This window comes from Coregonus clupeaformis, chromosome 13, assembly GCF_020615455.1.
Source record: "Coregonus clupeaformis isolate EN_2021a chromosome 13, ASM2061545v1, whole genome shotgun sequence".
In the NCBI taxonomy this organism is placed as follows: Eukaryota; Metazoa; Chordata; class Actinopteri; order Salmoniformes; family Salmonidae; genus Coregonus; species Coregonus clupeaformis.
Genome location: NC_059204.1, coordinates 37,006,001 through 37,032,736, shown reverse-complemented (window position 1 = coordinate 37,032,736; position 26,736 = coordinate 37,006,001). Strand labels below are relative to the sequence as shown.

General features: G+C 42.8%; 1 protein-coding gene across 1 annotated transcript in view; it reads left to right on the top strand.

Moving 5' to 3' along the window:
• Positions 1 to 23,898, top strand: part of LOC121579914 (neurofibromin-like) — a 90,089-nt gene extending 66,191 nt beyond the window's left edge. The window contains exons 41-57 of the mRNA XM_041894891.1: positions 10,500 to 10,779; positions 11,027 to 11,241; positions 11,424 to 11,485; positions 11,957 to 12,098; positions 12,528 to 12,629; positions 13,014 to 13,154; positions 13,302 to 13,428; positions 13,517 to 13,648; positions 13,833 to 13,968; positions 14,096 to 14,253; positions 14,489 to 14,611; positions 14,728 to 14,849; positions 15,012 to 15,112; positions 17,055 to 17,197; positions 17,333 to 17,379; positions 17,471 to 17,687; positions 22,359 to 23,898. Of these exons, the coding sequence (XP_041750825.1) occupies positions 10,500 to 10,779; positions 11,027 to 11,241; positions 11,424 to 11,485; positions 11,957 to 12,098; positions 12,528 to 12,629; positions 13,014 to 13,154; positions 13,302 to 13,428; positions 13,517 to 13,648; positions 13,833 to 13,968; positions 14,096 to 14,253; positions 14,489 to 14,611; positions 14,728 to 14,849; positions 15,012 to 15,112; positions 17,055 to 17,197; positions 17,333 to 17,379; positions 17,471 to 17,687; positions 22,359 to 22,501 (2,391 nt within the window). The 3' untranslated portion in view covers positions 22,502 to 23,898. The remainder of the gene's footprint in view (positions 1 to 10,499; positions 10,780 to 11,026; positions 11,242 to 11,423; positions 11,486 to 11,956; positions 12,099 to 12,527; positions 12,630 to 13,013; positions 13,155 to 13,301; positions 13,429 to 13,516; positions 13,649 to 13,832; positions 13,969 to 14,095; positions 14,254 to 14,488; positions 14,612 to 14,727; positions 14,850 to 15,011; positions 15,113 to 17,054; positions 17,198 to 17,332; positions 17,380 to 17,470; positions 17,688 to 22,358) is intronic.
• The last annotated feature ends 2,838 nt before the right edge of the window (positions 23,899 to 26,736 follow it).

The window sequence follows — 26,736 nt, the reverse complement described above, 5'->3', positions numbered from 1 at the left end:
ATACTGACAGTTGAGCAACATTTCAAAATGTACAGTGCCTTCAGAAAGTATTCACACCCCTTGACTTTTTCCACATTTTGTTGTTACAGCCTGACTTTAAAATGTATTGAATAGAGATTTTGTGTCACTGGCCTACACACAATACCCCATAATGTCAAAGTGCAATTAATTATCTTTTTAGAATTTTTTACAAATTAATTAAAAACGAAAAGGTAAAATGTCTTGAGTCAAGTATTCAACCCCTTTGTTATGGCAAGCCTAAATAAGTTCAGGAGTAAAAATGTGCTTAATAAGTTGCATGGACTTGCTCTGTGTGCAATAATAGTGTTTAACATGATTTTTGAATGACTACCTCATCTCTGTACCCCACACATACAATTATCTGTAAGGTCCCTCAGTCGAGCAGTGAATTTCAAACAGATTCAACCACAAAGACCAGGGAGGTTTCCAATGCCTTGCAAAGAAGGGCACCTATTGGTAGATGGGTAAAAAAAAAAACTGACATTGAGCATGGTGAAGTTATTAATTACACTTGGGATGGTGTATCAATACACCCAGTCACTACAAAGATGCAGTTGTCCTTCCTAACTCAGTTGCCGGAGAGGAAGGAAACCGCTCAGGGATTTCACCATGAGGCCAATGGTGACTTTAAAAGAGTTACAGAGTTTAATGGTTGTGATAGGAGAAAACTGAGGATGGCTCGACAACATTGTAGTTATTTCACAATACTAACCATAAATGACAGAGTGAAAAGAAGGAAGCCTGCACAGATTTTTTTTTATTACAAAACATGAGCAATTCACTTTATGTCCTGAATACAAAGTGTTATTTTTGGGGCAAACACAACACATCACTGAGTACCACTCTTCATATTTTCAAGCATTGTGGTGGCTGCATCATGTTATGGGTGTGCTTCTCATCGGCAAGGACTAGGGAGTTTTTTTAGGATAAAAAGAAACAGAATAAAGCTAAGCACAGGCAACATCTTAGAGGAAAACCTTGTTGTCTGCTTTCCAACAGACACTGGGAGACAAATTCACCTTTCAGCAGGACAATAACGTAAAACCCAAGGCCAAATATACACTGGAGTTGCTTACCAAGACGACATTGAATATTCCTGAGTGGCCTAGTTATAGTTTTGACTTAAATCAGCTTGAAAATCTATGGCAAGACTTGAAAATAGCTGTCTAGCAATGATCAACAACCAACTTGACAGAGCTTGAAGAATCTTTTAAAGAATAATGTGCAAAATATTGTATAATCCAGGTGTGGAAAGCTCTTAGAGACTTACCCAGAAAGACTCAGTTGTAATCGCTGCCAAAGGGGATTCTAACATGTATTGACTCAGGGGGTTGAATACTTATGTAATCAAGATATATTAGTGTTTTATTCGTCATCTTTTTTTAAATGTATTTTTACAAATCTTCGAATTTTTCTTCCACTTTGACAGAATATTTTGTGTAGATCGTTTACAAAAAATGACAATTAAATATATTTTTATCCCACCTTGTAACACAACAAAATGTGGAATACTTTCTGAAGGCACTGTAATTGTGGTTACGCTAGATTTTAAAACAACTACTCTTACCAGTGTTAAAAAAGAGGAGAGTATCAGCTTCATGTGAGTAATAATTATTTCTCAACTGTCAATATAGAGGAAATAACACAGAGTATGTAATTGAGATGATGTGCCAGTGGAACGGAGCCATTTAGGTTGAATACGTCAATAGGCCTACCAATGGAACGTTTTTGCATGGCTATCTAGCAACAATACCATATTTAGAGTTAGCAATCTAGCTAATGTGTTTTAAATTCCCACTTCCTCAGGTGGTAAATTATGTAGCATTAAAGCCCCTAGGCCAATACAGTGGGGGAAAAAAGTATTTAGTCAGCCACCAATTGTGCAAGTTCTCCCACTTAAAAAGATGAGAGAGGCCTGTAATTTTCATCATAGTTACACGTCAACTATGACAGACAAAATGAGGAAAAAAATCCAGAAAATGACATTGTAGGATTTTTTATGAATTTATTTGCAAATTATGGTGGAAAATAAGTATTTGGTCAATAACAAAAGTTTCTCAATACTTTGTTATATACCCTTTGTTGGCAATGACACAGGTCAAACGTTTTCTGTAAGTCTTCACAAGGTTTTCACACACTGTTGCTGGTATTTTGGCCCATTCCTCCATGCAGATCTCCTCTTGAGCAGTGATGTTTTGGGGCTGTCGCTGGGCCACACAGACTTTCAACTCCCTCCAAAGATTTTCTATGGGGTTGAAAGACCCAGCCACGTTTCATCTTCAATGCCCTTGCTGATGGAAGGAGGTTTTCACTCAAAATCTCACGATACATGGCCCCATTCATTCTTTCCTTTACACGGATCAGTCGTCCTGGTCCCTTTGCAGAAAAACAGCCCCAAAGCATGATGTTTCCACCCCCATGCTTCACAGTAGGTATGGTGTTCTTTGGATGCAACTCGGCATTCTTTGTCCTCCAAACACGACGAGTTGAGTTTTTACCAAAAAGTTATATTTTGGTTTCATCTGACCATATGACATTCTCCCAATCCTCTTCTGGATCATCCAAATGCATTCTAGCAAACTTCAGACGGGCCTGGACATGTACTGGCTTAAGCAGGGGGACACGTCTGGCACTGCAGGATTTGAGTCCCTGGCGGCGTAGTGTGTTACTGATGGTAGGCTTTGTTACTTTGGTCCCAGCTCTCTGCAGGTCATTCACTAGGTCCCCCCGTGTGGTTCTGGGATTTTTGCTCACCGTTCTTGTGATCATTTTGACACCACGGGGTGAGATCTTGCGTGGAGCCCCAGATCGAGGGAGATTATCAGTGGTCTTGTATGTCTTCCATTTCCTAATAATTGCTCCCACAGTTGATTTCTTCAAACCAAGCTGCTTACCTATTGCAGATTCAGTCTTCCCAGCCTGGTGCAGGTCTACAATTTTGTTTCTGGTGTCCTTTGACAGCTCTTTGGTCTTGGCCATAGTGGAGTTTGGAGTGTGACTGTTTGAGGTTGTGGACCGGTGTCTTTTATACTGATAACAAGTTCAAACAGGTGCCATTAATACAGGTAACGAGTGGAAGACAGAGGAGCCTCTTAAGAGAAGAAGTTACAGGTCTGTGAGAGCCAGAAATCTTGCTTGTTTGTAGGTGACCAAATACTTATTTTCCACCATAATTTGCAAATAAATTCATTAAAAATCCTACAATGTGATTTTCTGGATTTCTTTTTCTCAATTTGTCTATCATAGTTGACGTGTACCTATGATGAAAATTACAGGCCTCTCTCATCTTTTTAAGTGGGAGAACTTGCACAATTGGTGGCTGACTAAATAATTTTTTCCCCCACTGTATGCACAAAAAAACATTCAGTCCAATGAATTTCTAAAGATATCTGATTATTCTGGATCCTATTTTGACATGTTGCACATAAAAATATCCATCATGCATTCCCTGAACATGTTAGATGAAATGGCTCTTTTTTCATGTCTTACTTGGCACTGGAAAAAGTCAGTCTAGAGCCCGCCCGCTTAGCTACATTCCTTTTCAAAGTACAGCCATTTGATACCTGATTCACTGAATGAGGGAAGGACCTTGTGTGTTTGAGCAGTGCTGGATCAAAAGCCTGCACACCCAGAGTTGACCACTATTTTATACAGTAACAGTGCTGTTTATTTTACTTTAAGGCATTTTTTCACATTGGTAACGTTATGGGTATCATTTATAGCTGGTATTGGTATCGAAGCCAAAATTCTGAACACTTAAGAGTTTGTGATGTAGCTAATGATTAGCCTATTGAGGTAGTCTAAACGAATGCAGATGGGCAACCCCATGCCTCAGCCATCTATAACCTAGACACTATGCTACTACATCCGTTAGGCTACCGGAGAATGCTCATTGATAAAATAGGACACCTGCCTGGTAATATGAGCCATGTAGGCTATAGCCTTTGGTGAAAGAGCCAGCCCTAAAAATACGACTTTTTGCCAACATGGGCTCATTTCTGGAGGGGAATATTAGCAGATGTGTGCCGCACGCATACTTCAAAATTGGTATTAAATTACATTCCAAGTTGTATTAAAATGGTCTTAAATTCAACTTAATGGAACCTGCAGATACCCTGATTACAGTTAGATGTTGAACCATACTCCTACAGTATGTATGAAAGCCTGTTTTAAACGTCTCACAAACCGAACATACAAGCAGACACATTTAAAACTGCCTACCCTATTTATGTCACATTTGGTGTCCTGCCTTTATTTCTCATTTCCTTTTGACTGTTGAGCTGATTTCTCAGAAAGAGAGCATTGAATGTATTGCCCAATGAAGTAGCCATAGCTCCCGAGTGGTGCAGCGGTCTAAGGCACTGCATCTCAGTGCTTGAGGCGTCACTACAGACCCCCTGGTTCGATTCCAGGCTGTATCACAACCGGCCGTGATTGGGAGTCCCATAGGGCGGCGCACAATTGGCCCAGTGTCGTCTGGGTTTGGCCGGTGTAGGCCATCATTGTAAATAAGAATTTGTTCTTAACTGACTTTCATAGTTAAATAAAGGCTAAATAAAAAATAAAAAAATCTCACAAAATGCTTATCATGTGATCTAGTGCCAGGAATAGTAAGGCCTCTGAATACAAAGGCCAGTCTGTGTGGGGTGACGTCTCTTTTCTCTTCTATCTACAGTGCCTTTCGGAAAGTATTCAGACCCCTTGACTTTTTCCACATTTTGTTAGGTTACAGCCTTATTCTAAAATTGATTAAATAGTTTTTTTTCTCATCAATCTACACACAATACCCCATACTGACAAAGCAAAAACAGGTTTTTAGATTTTTTGCTTATTTATATATATTTTAAAAAATGAAATATCACATTTACATAAGTATTCAGACCCTTTACTCAGTACTTTGTTGAAGCACCTTTGGCAGTGATTACACCCTCGAGTATTCTTGGGTATGACGCTACAAGCTTGGCACACCTGTATTTGGGGAGTTTCTCCCATTCTTCTCTGCAGATTCTCTCAAGCTCTGTCAGGTTGGATGGGTAGCGTTGCTGCACAGCTATTTTCAGGTCTCTCCAGAGATGTTCGATCAGGTTCAAGTCCGGGCTCTGGCTGGGCCACTCAAGGACATTCAGAGACTTCTCCCAAAGTCACTCCTGCGTTGTCTTGGCTGTGTGCTCAGGGTCATTGTCCTATTGAAAGGTGAACCTTCACCCCAGTCTGAAGTCCTGAGTGCTCTGGAGCAAGTTTTCATCAAAGATCTCTCTGTACTTTGCTCCGTTCATCTTTACCTCGAGCCTGACTAGTCTCCCAGTGCCTGCCGCTGAAAAACATCCCCACAGCATGATGCTGCCACCACCATGCTTCACCGTAGGGATGGTGCCAGGTTTCCTCCAGACGTGACACTTGGCATTCAGGCCAAAGAGTTCAATCTTGGTTTCATCAGACAAGATAATCTTGTTTATCATGGTCTGAGAGTCTTTAGGTGCCTTTTGGCAAACTCCAAGCGGGCTGTCATTTGTCTTATACTGAGGAGTGGCTTCCGTCTGGCCACTCTACCATAAAGGCCTGATTGGTGGAGTGCTGCAGAGATGGTTGTCCTTCTGGAAGGTTCTCCCATCTCCACAGAGGAAGTCTGGAGCGCTGTCAGAGTGACCATTGGGTTCTTGGTCACCTCCCTGACCAAGGCCCTTCTCCCCCGATTGCTCAGTCTTGGAGGTTCCAAACTTCTTCCATTTAAGAATGATGGAGGCCGGGGCCTCCCGAGTGGCGCAGCGGTCTATGGCATTGCATCGCAGTGTTAGCTCCGTTACTACAGATCCTGGTTCGATACCAGGCTGTGTCATAGCCGGATGCGACCGGGAGACCCATGAGGTGATGCATAATTGGCCCAGCATCGTCCGGGTTAGGGGAGGGTTCGGCCGGCCGGGATGTCCTTGTCCTATCGCGCTCTAGCGACTACTGTGGCAGGCCGGGCGCATGCACGCTGACACGGTCGCCAGGTGTACGGTATTTCCTCCGACACAGTGGTGCGGCTGGCTTCCGGGTTAAGCGTGCATTGTGTCAAGAAGCAGTGTGGCTTGGCGGGGTTGTGTTTCGGAGGACGCACGGCTCTCGATCTTCGCCTCTCCCGAGTCCGTACGGGAGTATATATATATATATAATAAAAAAACATACAGTGGGGGAAAAAAGTATTTAGTCAGCCACCAATTGTGCAAGTTCTCCCACTTAAAAAGATGAGAGGCCTGTAATTTTCATTATAGGTACACGTCAACTATGACAGACAAAACATCCAGAAAATCACATTGTAGTATTTGTAATGAATTTATTTGCAAATTATGGTGGAAAATAAGTATTTGGTCAATAACAAAAGTTTCTCAATACTTTGTTATATACCCTTTGTTGGTAATGACACAGGTCAAACGTTTTCTATAAGTCTTCACAAGGTTTTCACACACTGTTGCTGGTATTTTGGCCCATTCCTCCATGCAGATCTCCTCTAGAGCAGTGATGTTTTGGGGCTGTCGCTGGGCAACACAGACTTTCAACTCCCTCCAAAGATTTTCTATGGGGTTGAGATCTGGAGACTGGCTAGGCCACTCCAGGACCTTGAAATGCTTCTTACGAAGCCACTCCTTCGTTGCCCGGGCGGTGTGTTTGGGATCATTGTCATGCTGAAAGACCCAGCCACGTTTCATCTTCAATGCCCTTGCTGATGGAAGGAGGTTTTCACTCAAAATCTCACGATACTTGGCCCCATTCATTCTTTCCTTTACACGGATCAGTCGTCCTGGTCCCTTTGCAGAAAAACAGCCCCAAAGCATGATGTTTCCACCCCCATGCTTCACAGTAGGTATGGTGTTCTTTGGATGCAACTCAGCATTCTTTGTCCTCCAAACACGACGAGTTGAGTTTTTACCAAAAAGTTCTATTTTGGTTTCATCTGACCATATGACATTCTCCCAATCCTCTTCTGGATCATCCAAATGCACTCTAGCAAACTTCAGACGGGCCTGGACATGTACTGGCTTAAGCAGGGGGACACGTCTGGCACTGCAGGATATGAGTCCCTGGCGGCGTAGTGTATTACTGATGGTAGGCTTTGTTACTTTGGTCCCAGCTCTCTGCAGGTCATTCACTAGGTCCCCCTGTGTGGTTCTGGGATTTTTGCTCACCGTTCTTGTGATCATTTTGACCCCACGGGGTGAGATCTTGTGTGGAGCCCCAGATCGAGGGAGATTATCAGTGGTTTTGTATGTCTTCCATTTCCTAATAATTGCTCCCACAATTGATTTCTTCAAACCAAGCTGCTTACCTATTGCAGATTCAGTCTTCCCAGCCTGGTGCAGGTCTACAATTTTGTTTCTGGTGTCCTTTGACAGCTCTTTGGTCTTGGCCATAGTGGAGTTTGGAGTGTGACTGTTTGAGGTTGTGGACAGGTGTCTTTTATACTGATAACAAGTTCAAACAGGTGCCATTACTACAGGTAACGAGTGGAGGACAGAGGAGCCTCTTAAAGAAGAAGTTACAGGTCTGTGAGAGCCAGAAATCTTGCTTGTTTGTAGGTGACCAAATACTTATTTTCCACCATAATTTGCAAATAAATTCATTAAAAATCCTACAATGTTATTTTCTGGATTTATTTTTCTTAATTTGTCTGTCATAGTTGACGTGTACCTATGATGAAAATTACAGGCCTCTCTCATCTTTTTAAGTGGGAGAACTTGCACAATTGGTGGCTGACTAAATACTTTTTTCCCCCACTGTATATGTGTGTGTATGTGTGTGAATGTGTATATATATATGTGTGTGTGTGTATATATATATATATATATATGTATATATATATATATATATATATATATATGTATATGTATATGTGTGTATGTGTATATATATATGTGTATATATATATATATGTGTATATGTGTATGTGTGTATATATATATATATATATATATGTGTGTATGTATGTGTGTATGTGTATATATATATGTGTGTGTATGTATGTATGTGTGTATGTGTATATATATATATATATATATATATATATATATATATATATATATATGTGTGTATGTGTATATGTATGTATGTGTGTATGTGTGTATATACAGGTAAAAGTCAGTAAATTAGAATATTTTGAAAAACTTGATTTATTTCAGTAATTGCATTCAAAAGGTGTAACTTGTACATTATATTTATTCATTGCACACAGACTGATGCATTCAAATGTTTATTTCATTTAATTTTGATGATTTGAAGTGGCAACAAATGAAAATCCAAAATTCCGTGTGTCACAAAATTAGAATATTGTGTAAGGGTTACATTTTGAAGACACCTGGTGCCACAAACTAATCAGCTGATTAACTCAAAACACCTGCAAAGGGCTTTAAATGGTCTCTCAGTCCAGTTCTGAAGCCTACACAAACATGGGGAAGACTTCAGATTTGACAGCTGTCCAAAAGGCGACCATCGACACATTGCACAAGGAGGGAAAGACACAAAAGGTTATTGCAGAAGAGGCTGGCTGTTCTCAGAGCTCTGTGTCCAAACACATTAATAGAGAGGCAAAGGGAAGGAAAAACTGTGGTCAGAAAAAAGTGTACAAGCGATAGGGATCACCGCGCCCTAGTCAAGATTGTGAAAAAAAACCCATTCAAAAATGTGGGGGAGATTCACAAGGAGTGGACAGCTGCTGGAGTCAGGGCTTCAAGATCCACCACCAAGAGACGCTTGAAAGACATGGGTTTCAACTGCCGCATACCTCGTGTCAAGCCACTGTTGACCAAGAAACAGCGCGAAAAGCGTCTCACCTGGGCTAAGGAAAAAAAGAGCTGGACTGCTGCTGAGTGGTCTAAAGTCATGTTTTCTGACGAAAGCAAATTTTGCATTTCCTTTGGAAATCGAGGTCCCAGAGTCTGGAGGAAGACAGGAGAGGCACAGGATCCACGTTGCCTGAAGTCTAGTGTAAAGTTTCCACCATCAGTGATGGTTTGGGGGTGCCATGTCATCTGCTGGTGTCGGTCCACTCTGTTTCCTGAGATCCAGGGTCAACGCAGCCGTCTACCAGCAAGTTTTAGAGCACTTCATGCTTCCTGCTGCTGACCTGCTCTATGGAGATGGAGATTTCAGGTTCCAACAGGACTTGGCGCCTGCACACAGCGCAAAATCTACCCGTGCCTGGTTTACGGACCATGGTATTTCTGTTCTAAATTGGCCAGCCAACTCCCCTGACCTTAGCCCCATAGAAAATCTGTGGGGTATTGTGAAAAGGAAGATGCAGAATGCCAGACCCAACAACGCAGAAGAGTTGAAGGCCACTATCAGAGCAACCTGGGCTCTCATAACACCTGAGCAGTGCCAGAAACTCATCGACTCCATGCCACGCCGCATTAATGCAGTAATTGAGGCAAAAGGAGCTCCAACCAAGTATTGAGTATTGTACATGCTCATATTTTTCATTTTCATACTTTTCAGTTGGCCAACATTTCTAAAAATCCCTTTTTGTATTAGCCTTAAGTAATATTCTAATTTTGTGACACACGGAATTTTGGATTTTCATTTGTTGCCACTTCAAATCATCAAAATTAAATGAAATAAACATTTGAATGCATCAGTCTGTGTGCAATGAATAAATATAATGTACAAGTTACACCTTTTGAATGCAATTACTGAAATAAATCAAGTTTTTCAAAATATTCTAATTTACTGACTTTTACCTGTATATGTGTATGTATATATATATATATATGTGTATGTATATATATATATATATATGTGTATGTATATATGTGTGTGTGTGTGTATGTGTATATATATATATATATATATATATACACACACACACACACACACACACACACACACACACACACACACACACACACACACACACACACACACACACAAAACACAAAATATGATGGAGGCCACTGTGTTCTTGGGGACCTTCAATGTTGCAGCTCAATTTCGAGTCTCATAGCAAAGGGTCTGAATACTTAGATATTTCTGTTTTTGTTTTTTTACACATTTGCTAAAATGTCTAAAAACCTGTTTTCACTGTCATTATGGGGTATTGTGTGTAGATTGCTGAGGATTTGTATTTATTTCATCCATTTTAGAATATATCTGTAACGTAACAAAATGTGGAAAAAGTCAATGGGTCTGAATACTTTCCGAAGGCACTATATACTCGTATGTCAAGGCAAAACACTAAACATAGGTTTAGATTGTTATTGCACAATTGATTAAAAACTGGGATATAAATCATTACTTGCTGCATTCCCAGTTCTGCCTGTAACCTTTAACTACAGGACAGATAAGGGATATTCCTTGCGATGCTAAGTGCTGAAAGTGACATGAAAAAGTACAGAGTCATCCTGCTCTTTATCATCGGTGGATGGGAGGGAAAATCGAAGATGGGATGTCAAATGTGTTACCTACCCGACCTTTGACCTTAACTCTATCCCTTGTCTGGTCTGCAGGTGATAATCCGCATGTGTAAGATCATCGATAAGACGTGTCTGTCTCCCACACCCACCCTGGAGCAACACCTGATGTGGGATGATATCGCCATCCTGGCCCGCTACATGCTCATGCTGTCCTTCAACAACTCTCTGGACGTGGCCACTCACCTGCCCTACCTGTTCCACGTGGTCACTCTGCTGGTGGCCACCGGCCCCCTGTCCCTCCGCGCCTCCACACACGGCCTGGTCATCAACATAATCCACTCCCTCTGTACCTGCTCCCAGCTCAACTTCAGTGGTGAGGAGGCCACACAAACAGCACCCTGGCCCTGGCTGTAGAGAGGACAGACAGACAGACAAAGATAGTGAGAAGTGAAATGATTAAAAGGCAGAGGGTTGATGAGTGTCATGTCTTGATTCAGTGTTTTGAAAGTAGATGGATAGCTAGAGATGTACACTTTTGGGGGAGAGATTTTTCATTGATGTACTGTATGGCCTTGCGAGACTCACTGATAACTATTCCCCTGTGTGCTTCTCTCTTCCAGAGGAGACCAAGCAGGTCCTAAGGCTGAGCCTGACAGAGTTCTCCCTGCCTAAGTTCTACCTGCTGTTTGGCATCAGTAAGGTCAAGTCTGCTGCGGTCATCGCCTTCCGCTCCAGCTACCGCGATCGCTCCTTCTCCCCCGGGTCATACGAGAGGGAGACCTTTGCCCTGTCCTCCCTGGAGACAGTCACAGAGGCCCTGCTGGAGATCATGGAGGTCAGGAGATCACCCCACTGACATCGTCACTCATTATTCCATCGTCACTATAGCATGAAACTACTGACTGTACCGGTTTAGATGCTGGGTGAACACCAACCAAATTGTATATTCTACTTGCCTTCAAATATATCCAGTCTAGCATACAAAATGCTCGAAATGTGTTTCCTCTTTTCCACAAGGCCTGTATGAGGGATATCCCTGGCTGTAAGTGGCTGGACCAGTGGACAGAGCTGGCTCAGAGGTATGGCAACCACACACCACCATTTACCCTCTTCAGTGGCGCCAACCACACTGTCCGCTCTAAATCAATTATCTGTTGCTTATCTTACTATTGGTGCTAATGTCAGAGCTATGTAAAGAGGCTTCAGACCACTTACATAAAAATAAAAAATAAAAATGTTTTAGTCATTTAGCATACGCTCTTATCCAAAGTGACTTACAGGAGCAATTAGGGTTAAGTGCCTTGCTCAAGGGCACATAGACAGATTTTTCACCTAGTCGGCTCGTGGATTCGAACCAGCGACATTTCGGTTACTGGCCCAACTCTCTTAACCGCTAGGCTACCTGCCTCCCTCAACTTGACTGGCTTTTATAAGGCATGCGTGTGAATGGAGTCTGTGTATTCATCATTCTCTCCCTCTCCCTCTCCCTCCATCCCCTTATACCTCTCTCCTCCCCCTCTATCCCAATCTCCCCTCCCTCCCTCCGTCAGGTTTGCCTTCCAGTACAACCCGTCCCTGCAGCCCAGAGCCCTGGTGGTGTTTGGCTGCATCAGTAAGAGGGTGACCCACGGCCAGATCAAACAGATCATCAGGATTCTCAGCAAGGCCAGCCCCCTGCTCAGCATAGACCGGGTCTGTGTCCCATCACTCTGCCCTGTTCCTCGCTATGTTCTATCATGCATAGAATTAGGACATGCATCTCATTGAAACCACTTCTTGAATGACTGTACTGTATCTTGTAAAAACAAACAATTGTCAGTGCAAAAAAAAAAAAGCTGTGCTGTTGTCAAAATAGATTCTATCACTTCAAGGAACTGCGCTTGCATCTCGTGCCCTTTTTATCTGCTAAGTGGCATTCTAAATCCACAGAAATGATCGTTACTCTCGTGTGAACGTTGCAAGTCTTCTAATAGATTCTGCTACAAGTATTGGAAGTAGTTGTGAATGCTGGAGCAGTGTCTGATCCTGTCTCATTAGGGTCTGTCTGTTGAAAGGTGCTGTGTGTAGCATAACCTGTGCTGCGCAGACAGAACTGACCTGTTGTCTTTTGTCTGTCCATAGGGTCTGGAGAGCTGTCTAAAGGGACCTGATAACTACAACAGCCAGGTGTTGATAGAAGCCACAGTAATCGCTCTCACCAAGCTACAGCCTCTCCTCAACAAGGTACAGACACAGATGGCCGATCTCAAAGTATCATTTAGGAGATGGATGTGTTAAATGTTCTGGTGAGCTAACTTATTTGTGTGTGTGTGTATATGAACCACATTCTAATAAGTATAACCCAAAGCTCCTTCTGACACGCAGAGAGGAGGGAAGTTATTTTGGCCCTGGCTGTATGTGTTTAAATAGGCTGCTGTCAGACGATAGATGGTGGCAGTAAATGGTCATGTGAGACTCTCTCTGACTGCAAGTGTGTTTGTTGGCGCCTCACCACAGCTCGCCTATGCACAGGGCCCTGTGTTTGTGTGTGTGTGTGTGTGTGTGTGTGTGTGTGTGTTGGATGGGAGTGGTGGTGAGGCTAAATAACAGCCTGTGTGTTTCCTCCAGGACTCCCCCATGCACAAGGCTCTGTTCTGGGTGGCCGTGGCTGTGCTCCAGCTGGACGAGGTCAACCTCTACTCTGCCGGCACCGCCCTGCTGGAGCAGAACCTCCACACTCTGGACAGCCTCAGGGTATTCAACGACAAGGTACTGAACACACAAACATACGGTAACAAACACACACCTTTTCAAAAGGATGGTCTTCCACAAACCTTCACTTTGATTTCATTATTTTCCCTAACTAAAATTGTAGATGTTTTAAACCCTATGTGTCCCTCTTCTTTTTCCCTGTAGAGTCCAGAGGAGGTGTTTATGGAGATCAGGAAGCCTCTGGAGTGGCACTGTAAACAGATGGACCACTTTGTGGGCCTCAACTTCAATTCCAACTTCAACTTTGCACTAGTGGGTCACCTGTTGAAAGGTAAGTAGGCAGAGGTGTCTAAGCATTGGGTCGGTAGGGGACTGCATGGTTGAGCTCTTTGTCTCTAACCAACCACCTCTCTGTCCAGGGTACAGACACCCCTCCCCCAACACAGTGGCGCGGACCATCCGGATTCTCCACACACTGCTGGCCCTGGTGGGAAAACACCTCAACTGTGACAAGTTTGAGGTGAACACCCAGAGTGTGGCCTACCTGGCAGGTGAGTTCTGTAGGGATCCCCAATGAAGCCATTATTAGAGTGTTTTGCATCTTCAGGATGCCCATGTTCATATTGACTTTAAACAATAGTGATTTTCATTTATATTCTTTATTTGCATGTCAACGGTTTCTGCGTAGAAAACAAACTGATCTCGTAGTGAAATGATGCGTTTCTGTGTGTGTAGCTCTCCTCACTGTTTCGGAGGAGGTCCGCAGCCGCTGCAGCCTCAAGCACAGGAAGTCCCTGCTCCTCTCGGAAGTTACCATGGAGAATGTTCCCATGGACACGTACTCTGTGCACCACAGCGACCCCTGCTGCAGGTGACTGACTCTACAGGGCTGCCTGCTGAGAGAGCAGCTGACTAAGATGAATTCTACCTCTCTGTCAAAAAGGAATTGTATGTGTTCACCTTTCAGAATGTTTTGTTTTTCTCTCCCTCTGTGTCAGGACTCTTCGGGAGAGTCAGCCGTGGACGTCCCCCAAGGTGTCGGAACGCTACCTAGTGGCTCACTACTCCTCGGTGGGGCAGATCAGCCCCCGCACACGCAAGTCCATGAGCCTGGACATGGGCCAGCCTTCCCAGGCAAACACTAAGAAACTGCTGGGTAAGACACCTGTCAATCGTTCTGCACTGCTAGAGACCAACAGAAGAGTTTTAACATGAGAGAACTGGTCAGAGGGACTTTATAGACATTCTTACATGATGACTTAGATATCCATAGATGATCCACCAGGTCTGTGCTATTTTAGGTGTTGTTATTGTTTAAGTGAATTGACCTGTGTGTGTATGCCCCATTGTTTAACATGACCGTCATGTATTTTTCTATGCTGGCTCACCAGGCACTAGGAAGAGTTTTGATCACTTGATATCAGACAACAAAGCACCAAAGAGGCCAGATATGGAGTCTGGCATCACTACGCCTCCAAAGATGAGGAGGGTGGCGGAGAACGATTATGAAATAGGTGAGTGTCCAGGTCAGTGTCTGTCTCCTCTTCACCTGACACTTACATGATGTTTGTGGCAGGGATGTCAGAGCTTTGACACTGACTGTCTCTATCTCTCTCTCTCCATCCCACAGAATCCACCCAAAGAATCTCCCATCACACCCTGAGGAAGGTGTCTGTGTCAGAGTCCAATGTGCTGCTGGATGAAGAGGTCCTCACAGACCCCAAGATCCAGGCTCTGCTGCTCACGGTCCTGGTGAGACCACTCACTCAGCTCTCCTCCTTCACCTCTGTCTTTCTCTGTCTCTCTCTCTTAACTTCCCTCTCTCACAGTTCCTCTTCATTAGTTTGTGCCTATTTCTAACATGCTGGTGTGAACGATCTAACTGTTCCTTTCTGTCTTGGCTCTATGCTACAGGCTACGTTGGTGAAGAATACAACAGATGATTTTGACCAGAGAATCCTCTACGAGTTTTTAGCTGAAGCTAGTGTTGTCTTCCCTAGGGTATTTCCAGTTGTGTAAGTGTTTCATTTCAACCCAATAAAGCCATTAACAAATATCTATATATATATATTACAGTGCCTTCGGAAAGTATTCAGACCCCTTGACCTTTTCCACAATTTGTTACGTTACAGTCTTATTCTAAAATGGATTAAATAAAATATTTTCCTCAATCTATACACAATACCCCAAAATGACAATGCGAAAACCGGTTGTTAGACATTTTTGCAAATGTATTAAAAATAAAAAATTGAAATACCTTACTTACATAAATATTCAGACCCTTTGCTATGAGACTCGAAATTGAGCTGAGGTGTATCCTGTTTCCATTGATCATCCTTGAGATGTTTCTACAACTTGATTGGAGTCCACCTGTGGTAAATTCAATTGATTGAAAAGGCACACACCTGTGCATGTCAGAGCAAAAACCAAGCCATGAGGTTGAAGGAATTGTCCGTAGAGCTCCGAGACAGGATTGTGTCGAGGCACAGATCTGGGGAAGGGTACCAAAAAATGTCTGCAGCATTGAAGGTTCCCAAGAACACAGTGGCCTCCATCATTCTTAAATGGAAGAAGTTTGGAAACACCAAGACTCTTCCTAGAGCTGGCCACCCGGCCAAACTGAGCAATCGGAGGAGAAGGGCCTTGGTCAGGGAGGTGACCAAGAACCCGATGGTCACTCTGACAGAGCTCCAGAGTTCCTCTGTGGAGATGGGAGAACCTTCCAGAAGGACAAACATCTCTGCAGCACTCCACCAATCAGCCAGACGGAAGCCACTCCTCAGTAAAAGGCACATGACAGCACGCTTGAAGTTTGCCAAAAGGCACCTAAAGGACTCTCAGACCATGAGAAACAAGATTCTCTGGTCTGATGAAACTAAGATTGAACTCTTTGGCCTGAATGCCAAGCGTCACGTCTGGAGGAAACCTGGCACCATCCCTACGGTGAAGCATGGTGGTGGCAGCATCATGCTGTGGGGATGATTTTCAGCGGCAGGGAAACTAGTCAAGATCTAGGGAAAGATGAACGGAGCGAAGTACAGAGAGCTCAGGACCTCAGACTGGGATGAAGGTTCACCTTCCAACAGGACAACGACCCTAAGCACACAGCCAAGACAATGCAGGAGTGGCTTCGGGACAAGTCTCTGAATGCCCTTGAGTGGCCCAGCATTGCTACCACAGCATTCTGCAGCGATACGCCATCCCATCTGGTTTGGGCTTAGTGGGACTATCATTTGTTTTTCAACAGGACAATGACCCAACACACCTCCAGGCTGTGTAAGGGCTATTTGACAAAGAAGGAGAGTGATGGAGTGCTGCATCAGATGACCTGGCCTCCACAATCCCCCGACCTCAACCCAACTGAGATGGTTTGGGATGAGTCGGACCGCAGAGTGAAGGAAAAGCAGCCAACAAGTCCTCAGCATATGTGGGAACTCCTTCAAGACTGTTGTAAAAGCATTCCAGGTGAAGCTGGTTGAGAGAATGCCAAGAGTGTGCAAAGCTGTCATCAAGGCAAAGGGTGGCTATTTGAAGAATCTCAAATTTAAAATACATTTACTTTTTTGGTTACTACATGATTCCATATTTGTTATTTCATAGTTTTGATGTCTTCACTATTATTCTACAATGTAAAAAATAGTAAAAATAAAGAAAAACCCTTGAATGAATAGGTGTGTCCAAACTTTTGACTGGTAGTATGTATGTATGTATGTATGTATGTATGTATGTATGTATGTGTGTATGTATGTATGTATGTGTGTATGTGTGTATGTGTGTATGTGTGTATGTGTGTATGTGTGTATGTATGTATGTATGTATGTATGTGTACGTGTGTGTGTATATATATATATATATATATATATATATATATATATATATATATATATATTCCAGTTAGTGTGTACACATGCATAAGTAAGCCTCATCCTTCATATCATGTTGTGGTCTTCTCTCCAGTCACAACCTGCTGGACTCGAAGATCAACACCCTCTTATCACTGTGCCAGGACCCTAACCTCCTAAACCCCATCCATGGCATCGTGCAGAGTGTGGTGTACCACGAGGAGTCACCCCCCCAGTACCAGCCCTCCTACCTGCAGAGTGAGAGCACACCCACTTCTTCCCCTCTCCAAGCTCCACACACACACAAAAAATACCATTACAGTTACAACTATGGGTTCTGTGGTGAAAATGCCCATTTAATACTCACCTGTGTTTCTTCACTTTCTCTCTCAGGCTTTGGGTTTAATGGTCTATGGAGATTCGCTGGGCCCTTCTCAAAGGTGAGCAGACACAAATAATTTGCCTCTTTAGAGTATGGAAGGTTTATTGTCAGTGTTTGTAACTTCCTTTCCATTCTGCCTGTGCCAACAGCAAACCCAGATCCCGGACTACGCTGAGCTGATAGTGAAGTTTCTGGATGCATTGATTGACACGTATCTGCCAGGGATCGACGAGGAGACGAGCGAGGAGTGTCTGCGTACGCCCACGTCGCCCTACCCCCCGCCCGTCCAGAGCCAGCTCAGCATCACAGCCAACCTCAACCTCTCCAACTCCATGACCTCACTGGCCACTTCCCAGCACTCCCCAGGTCTGCACACAGATACAGTACACACACACAGTCAGCCAAATCCAGCCATTCTGTCTCTTGGCAGTTGTTATTCTTTCAAATTACACTAGCTGTGATGCTTTACAGTGGCCTCCATCTCAAACTAAAGAGACATTTGACCCACTGACCAATTTGTGTTTTCTCATCATAATAATATTCTGGCCTTTTTGGTCTTTCCATTTGACCAATCAAGAGAATCAACATGCATTTACATTTTACATTTTAATCATTTAGCAGACGCTATTATCCAGAGCGACTTACAGTTAGTGAGTGCATACATTTTTCATACTGGCCCCCTGTGGGAATCGAACCCACAACCCTGGAGTTGCAAGCGCCATTCTCTACCAACTGAGCTACAGGAGACATGCACTAACGAATACATAGAATTAAAGAGAAATATAAAGTATCCATCCATTTCCCACTGAATTCAACCTCACCTGAAAAGTTCCATCCACTATATTTAAGTAATAATGCCAGAGGGGGTGTGGTATATGGCCAATATACCACAGCTAAGGGCTGTTCTTAAGCACGACGCAACACGGAGTGCCTGGATACATCCTTTAACCGTGGTGTATTGGCCATATACCACAAACCCCTGAGGTTATATCAGTAAAAATAAATGTTTTGTCATACCCGTGATATACCACGGATGTAAGCCAATCAGAATTCAGGGCTCGAACCACCCAGTTTATATGTAGCGTTAAATAGTGGGTTCACCAACCTGGTCCAGGCTGACTCTCTCTCTTTAACCCACTACAGCATGATGTTCTAGCTCATATTTTATTATTTTGTGTTCATCATACATATTCCATTTTCTTCCTCATTTGTTGTGCTGGATGCGGTGTAGTTTATAGACGATCTCCAACTTTGTCCCATTTGAGGTCCCCCGATGTGGTGCCCCCCAAAATGATGGGTACAATTAGAAACTATAGAGCTGCAATGGGCAAATAGTGGCTCAGCCTATAATATGTGCAAAACTTATGTATGTCTTGTAATGTCATGTCTTAACCATTTATTCAATTTTTATACTTTTGGAAATGTTTCATTATTTGTTTTCTTAATTTAAGAAATTTTTGTAATTTCTGCTATGCCACTATTTGGATATCGCTTTTCTCATGATTTATTTATCTGTCACTCCTTTGTTAAGTTGGGTTAAGTTTTGTTTTTGTTAATCATGTTGCTCTTGTTGCTCATTGATGTCAATCTTCTTTTTGGGTTGCCATCGTCACTCACTCCTGTTTCTTTTCCACTCTGTGTCTGTGAAGCTTCTCTGCCTTGCTCTAAGTCCGCCGTTTTCAACCCACACCTCGTCCGGCCAGGTATTACTGCCCCTCGTCCCCATGCTGCTCCTGACTCCCAGGCACACGGCACAGCCCCTCGTCCCCATGCTGCTCCTGACTCCCAGGCACACGGCACAGCCCCTCATCCCCATGCTGCTCCTGACTCCCAGGCACACGGCACAGCCCCTCGTCCCCATGCTGCTCCTCCCTCCCAGGCACACGGCACTGCCCCTCGTCCCCATGCTGCTCCTGACTCCCAGGCACACGGCACAGCCCCTCGTCCCCATGCTGCTCCTGACTCCCAGGCACACGGCACAGCCCCTCGTCCCCATGCTGCTCCTCCCTCCCAGGCACACGGCACAGCCCCTCGTCCCCATGCTGCTCCTCCCTCCCAGGCACACGGCACAGCCCCTCGTCCCCATGCTGCTCCTGACTCCCAGGCACACGGCACAGCCCCTCGTCCCCATGCTGCTCCTCCCTCCCAGGCACACGGCACAGCCCCTCAGAGGTGTGTGGGGTAGCAGAGGCCCATCACAAAGCCCAACAACACTACGAGCATTTGTGATGGAAGTTGATGTACATCATGTTTCAATGCCCATATACCGTATGTCCTGTTTGATCAAAACCAGTGGCGAACCATGACTATAGGACCTAGGCCTTCAGAGGGACCAAAAATCTTCCAATACGCTGTATCAAAATCACTTAATGCGCCTGACATTATATATTCTGTTGTCGGACCGTTCTAGTTGTAGTGAAGGAGGAGCAATGCTTTTGGATGACATTATGAATTAATCAAACAGGCCTGGTCGCGCTTTGGCCTCCCGCACACACAGAGACCGAACCGGCATGGACAGTGGACACAACGTGACACAAAGCATAAAATAATGCAACCAGCAAAACCAAAAACACACTGTTTACACAACCTATGGTAGCCTAACACCACTATCACCAATAGCAACAACAACAGTGTCACATCAAAGGGGACAGGCTCGTTGTGCTGAAAGGACAGCGACCGTAATACCTGTGCACTCCATGGCGCTGAAGGAGAGCCAGTTTTGGTGAAACACAGACATGGCTGACAGACAGGCAACAGCAGTCACACACAGCATCAAATCATGTTAAAGAATAAGCAGCCCATTCATTCCAGTAGGACCCATGAAATTATAACAATACAAAAGCACAACCATTTCATTAAAAAAATGAAATTAACAAACCAGCTATTACTTCCAATTACAAATATATTTTATCACGTTCATCACACTAACCGGTGATCTAAAGTTTAAATGCAACAATGTTTCACAGTCATTATTTTCGAAGAGATAGCTAACAGCAAGCGAGCAGCAACCAAAAACAGTGCCACTCACCCAGATAATTATCATTTGTAAACAAAGTTTGAAAGTTAATCTTGAAATGGGTAATGTTAACAAATTAGCAACAACATTCACCTTGAAGTTGATAACAGCTGCTGCAGCCGCCGTCGCCATTGTAACACTACTACAACACAAGCTAGCTAACATTGTCACAATACTACAACACAAGCTAACACTTTACTAGTGTTATGACTTGATCACACCTACAGCGTCATTGCGTTTTGGTACACCAGAAGTACATTAATTTCCAATGGAATGTTGCCTTGCAGAATTGCGTTGCAGTGCGTTCTGTGCAGTGGTGGAAAAAGTACCCAATTGTCATACTTTTTAATAGAAAATGACTCAAGTAAAAGAAAGTCACCCAGTAAAATATTACTTGAGTAAAAGTCTAAAAGTATTTGGTTTTAAATATACGTAAGTATCTAAAATAAATGTAATTGCTAAAATATACTTAAGTATCAAAAGTAAAAGTATAAATCATTTCAAATTCCTTATATTAAGCAAACCAGACGACACAATCTTCTTATTATTATTTTTTCCGGATAGCTAAACACACACTCAGACATCATTTACAAATGAAGCATTTGTGTTTAGTGAGTCCGCCAGATAAGAGGCAGTCGGGATGACCAGAGATGTTATCTTGATTAGTGTGTGAATTGGACCATTTTCCTGTCCTGCTAAGCATTCAAAATGAAACAAGTACTTTTGGGTGTCAGGGAAAATGTGTGGAGTAAAAGGTACAACATTTTCTTTACGAATATAGTAAAGTAAAAGTTGTCAAAAATATAAATAGTAAAGTACAGATATACCCCAAAAAAATACTTAAGTAGTACTTTAAAGTATTTTTACTTAAGTACTTTACACCACTGGTTCTGTGTGGCGCATACATAGGATTTATCGAAGGTATGCATCAAATTGTATGCATAGACGGCCTGACAGAAATGGTAGCAGAAGGTGAATGTTGAACTTTTGTTGCACACACATCCAGATGATGTTGCATACCATTTCGCGCAATGACGCTGTAGGTGTGTTTGAGGCGTTAGCGCGGGAAAACTACTGCTTGCACCACAGATTTTCTCTTAAACTCACTTTTTTTTTTTTTTACGGTCCCACCCATTGCAAGTCAAAATATGATTGGTTCATTCCACTGTCACTCCAAAATTCTGCTCTAATACAGTTGAATGGCAGAGGCCTTCTGTACAGCTTCTGAAGGCCTAGCCAATGGCTGGCTGAGCTAGCTAGGTTTTTCTACCCAGAGACCACCAAAGAAAATCCTGATTGAATATTTTTTTCTCTTCAGTATTAACCCTTCTCTTTCCAACACAAACTGAAGAGATGAAATCAGAAGATCATAAAAATTATTGTAAAGATGAAATAGAAATTAAAACAATTTTATTTCAAAGAATAAATACAGTACCAGTCAAAAGTTTGGACACACCAACTCATTCAAGGGTTTTTCTTTATTTTAACTATTTTCTACATTGTAGAATAATAGTGAAGACATCAAAACTATGAAATAACACATATGGAATCATGTAGTAACCAAAAAAGTGTTAAACAAATCAAAATATATTTTATATTTGAGACTCTTCAAATAGCCATCATTTTCCTTGATGACAGCTTTGCACACTATTTTTATAAATTCTTAGGCCTTCCATGAAGGCCTAGAAGGCCCTCACGGTTCCCCACTGTTCAAAATACAGAGCAATCCTATTGCAAAAGTTGGGGCGCTTAGGTCAGAAATGGTGCATTTGTTTTCAGCCATTGGTACATGGGTTCACTACTCCCCCTACTGTTGGATTTGTAGCTTTAGAATCCCTGTGTGTTTTTTACAGTATTGATAGCCACATAAAAGTAGATTACATGTCGTTTTTCAGGTAGATAACTCAAAAGCTTTTGCATTACATTAGAATTATATAATAGAATAGTTTGTAATGTATTAGTGTGACATATTATACCTGATGGCCTGTGTTTGGTGTGTGTGTGTGTGTGTCCTCCGGCAGGCATCGACAAGGAGAATGTGGAACTCTCTCCGACCACGGGTCACAGCAACAGCGGGCGCACGCGCCACGGCTCTGCCAGCCAGGTGCAGAAGCAGCGCAGTGCAGGCAGTTTCAAACGGCCCAGCATCAAGAAGATCGTATGAGAGAGGCCCACCACTAGGGCCCCTTACTGGGGTCGCCCACGCCAGTCATCATGCTGCACTTTTACTCCAACTCTCTCTTTCTATCTCTTGTTCTATCGATCTCTCTCAGCCTTGATTCTCCTTTTTGTTTTTTTGTTTTTTTACCCTAACCTGTCCAGTCAGCCATAATTTGCTTGACGATCAAGAACTCTCTGAATATGATGCATTGTTTTGCAGTTTTGTTTATGAAACAGTCAATGTATGAGATGTCATGGAGAAGAGTCTGGCGGTTTTTATGTTTTGTCTTTTTGTGTCACATACTGAACTACATTGGAATCCTTTTTTTAAAACAGCATAAGTTGAAAGAAAGCACTGACATTGACAACACAGCAGTAAAAGTAGGGATCATAGTATCTGAAGCCATTTTGTTGTCTGACTTCTTTGTCTTGTTTTAATTTTGTTTCATAATGATAAGGTATTACGAGAAGACCATTTCTGAGATTTGCACAATTTTCTGTAATTCAACATGCTTGTACGTTTGTTTGTTTTTTGCCTTTTCTAAGTGTTGTTAGTAGGACATTGATAGAGCTTTGCCAATGGGGCTGAACTAGATCAAAGGACATGCTGCAGATACCTCTCATTGGGACACATGGCGATGAAGAGGCATTGGACCTTGGGACCCAGCGTTGAGGAAAGGGATCCCTCTCACCCACCAGAGAGACACTGCAGAGGGAGAGCACTACCCTGAAACACACACCATACTGGAGGAAATCGCTGAATGCCCTAAACCCTCATGTAGTAGCAACATCTGTGAAAAGCATGACCAACAACAGACATTAGTGGTTTACTATGCTGTCGAGGTGGGGGCTGGACTATCAATTGGCCCTGTTTGAGCTGTGTCAGGGACAATCTAATGATGGCCAAGCCATGTGTCTTTATTGATTAGTGATTGTCAAAGCTGTGGGGATTCCTCTGTTAGGCAGTATTTTTATTCCCACATGAGTGTCAGAGAGGGTGAACTAGGCGGCAGGTTGACGTTTTATTGTCATTAGTCTTGTCCTGGAAGCAGAACTGAGCGATTTCCCCTTAGATAGGCTAGCTGTAAAGTCAAAATTGGATATATTGTAAAGATTAATGAAAACAAAAATGTGCTTTTTGGTCTTAATTTAAGGTTGGGGTTAGCCATTAGGGTTAGCACTGTGTTTAAGGTTAGGGTTAGGTTCTATGATTTTGTGGCTGTGCAAGCTAGTGACCACTGCAGAGCTGCCTCCAGAACAATTTTCGTGATGAAAAAAACGCTGGAGGACAGCAGCCCTGCAGGTTTCAGAACTTTAGATTTTAATCAGCACCCTATTCACGTTTTACAACACTATAGTGAGGGAAAAAAGTATTTGATTCCCTGCTGATTATGTACGTTTGCCCACTGACAAAGAAATGATCAGTCTATAATTTTAATGGTAGGTTTATTTGAACAGTGAGAGACAGAATAACAACAACAAAAATCCAGAAAAACACATGTCAGAAATGTTATAAATTGATTTGCATTTTAATGAGGGAAATAAGTATTTGACCCCTCTGCAAAACATGACTTAGTACTCGGTGGCAAAACCCTTGTTGGCAATCAGAGGTCAGACGTTTCTTATAGTTGGCCACCAGGTTTGCACACATCTCAGGAGGGATTTTGTCCCACTCCTCTTTGCAGATCTTCTCCAAGTCATTAAGGTTTCGAGGCTGACGTTTGGCAACTCGAACCTTCAGCTCCCTCTACAGATTTTCTATGGGATTAAGGTCTGGAGACTGGCTAGGCCACTCCAGGACCTTTTAATGTGCTTCTTCTTGAGACACTCCTTTGTTGCCTTGGCCGGGTGTTTTGGGTCATTGTCATGCTGGAATACCCATCCACAACCCATGTTCAATGCCCTGGCTGAGGGAAGGAGGTTCTCACCCAAGATTTGACGGTACATGGCCCCGTCCATCGTCCCTTTGATGCGGTGAAGTTGTCCTGTCCCCTTAGCAGAAAAACACCCCCAAAGCATAATGTTTCCACCTCCATGTTTGACGGTGGGGATGGTGTTCTTGGGGTCATAGGCAGCATTCCTCCTCCTCCAAACACGCCGAGTTGAGTTGATGCCAAAGAGCTCAGTTTTGGTCTCATCTGACCACAACACTTTCACCCAGTTCTCCTCTGAATCATTCAGATGTTCATTGGCAAACTTCAGACGGGCATGTATATGTGCATTCTTGAGCAGGGGGACCTTGCGGGCGCTGCAGGATTTCAGTCCTTCACGGCGTATTGTGTTACCAATTGTTTTCTTGGTGACTATGGTCCCAGCTGCCTTGAGATCATTGACAAGATCCTCCCGTGTAGTTCTGGGCTGATTCCTCACCGTTCTCATGATCATTGCTACTCCACGAGGTGAGATCTTGCATGGAGCCCCAGGCCGAGGGAGATTGACAGTTATTTTGTGTTTCTTCCATTTGCGAATAATCGCACCAACTGTTGTCACCTTCTCACCAAGCTGCTTGGTGATGGTCTTGTAGCCCATTCCAGCCTTGTGTAGGTCTACAATCTTGTCCCTGACATCCTTGGAGAGCTCTTTGGTCTTGGCCATGGTGGAGAGTTTGGAATCTGATTGATTGATTGCTTCTGTGGACAGGTGTCTTTATACAGGTAACAAGCTGAGATTAGGAGCACTCCCTTTAAGAGTGTGCTCCTAATCTCAGCTCGTTACCTGTATAAAAGACACCTGGGAGCCAGAAATCTTTCTGATTGAGAGGGGGTCAAATACTTATTACCCTCATTAAAATGCAAATCAATTTATAACATTTTTGAAATGCGTTTTTCTGGATTTTTTTGTTGTTATTCTGTCTCTCACTGTTCAAATAAACCTACCATTAAAATTAGAGACTGATCATTTCTTTGTCAGGGGGCAAACATACAAAATCAGCAGGGGATCAAATACTTTTTTCCCTCACTGTATGTCAGGGGAAGGAAAATCTGGAAAAGAGGAATAGACAATGTCCTCCTATGTTGGACATTTGGAATCGACATTTGAAATTGGCCTTAGCTTTGCGATTTGAAATATAGTAATATCTATAGTGGTAGTCTTTCTCAGTAATAATTGTCTCATTCTTGCCCCCATTTACTGTAAAAACATACACACACGTACACAATACACTTTGGAGGTTGTTTTGTTCATTGTGTGCCTTTTCTAGGGTTTTCAGATCTTTATAATGAAATGAGAAATGAAGAAATTGCTTCATACAGCGTTAAAGGTATTATTGAAGATGGTTACTCTGCATAAATGTATATTTATATATACAGTTATAAGTATTGTAAACAATACCTTATGAAAGACAAGTATACAGGCATTACTAATCTGCTGCCTGATAATTGCTTTGTATGGCTAAATATGTATGTAAAACATTAACATTCGGTACATCTTGTCAAAACAAGTATTCATACACAAATTCCATGACACTAGGGACCAGATTTGCTGAGTGTTCGCATGTGCAAATGTTGCACCTGTTTTTTCAAGAATGAATGAAATGTTGAAGTCAGAACAGTAATGGCTTTTATGTTGGTTTTTATCTTGTTTTCAGTTTTCTATTTGTTTTGGGGGAAAATTGATGCCAATTATGTTCTGGTTCAAAAGCTTTAGTAAATCTGTCTCTGTTCATGTAAATAGTAAAATAATGTATTTGTTATAAAGTAATTACAATGACATAGTTATGGTTTATTTTAGAGTGAACTTTGAATTTTATAATTGCAAAAAGTATGATTTGATTTAATTGGAAAGATTTGAAATATGGATTAATTAAAAAGAAACTATGGTTGTAATTAATCACCTCGACACACACCTGCTGAATAGTGATCTCCATGTTTAAAATCGGCATAATGAAATGATGCTAAAAACCAACATTGTGAGGAATTGAGACTATGGTCAGGCTGTCTGTTCGCAGATAGAACTGTGTGTATTGGGAATACTGCTGTACAGGGTGTTATTGGCCCTTTTGCCATTGTCTTCCCCTCATTAGTCTGTAGTGTGGTATGTGTAAAGGTCTAGGCAGGCATAGGGGTCAGTTCCAAGATGCAGTGCGTCAGGCCCTCGGATGCTGCGCCAAAGACTAGCAAATCTGTTCTGTGGTTTTATCATTGTTGACTTTCTCTTGGAGCCGTTGCAGTTGGTCCAATAGGCCTTGCACAGATAGATAGCGTGTGGTAAACAGAGACTTTCCTTTCTCTAACAACATGG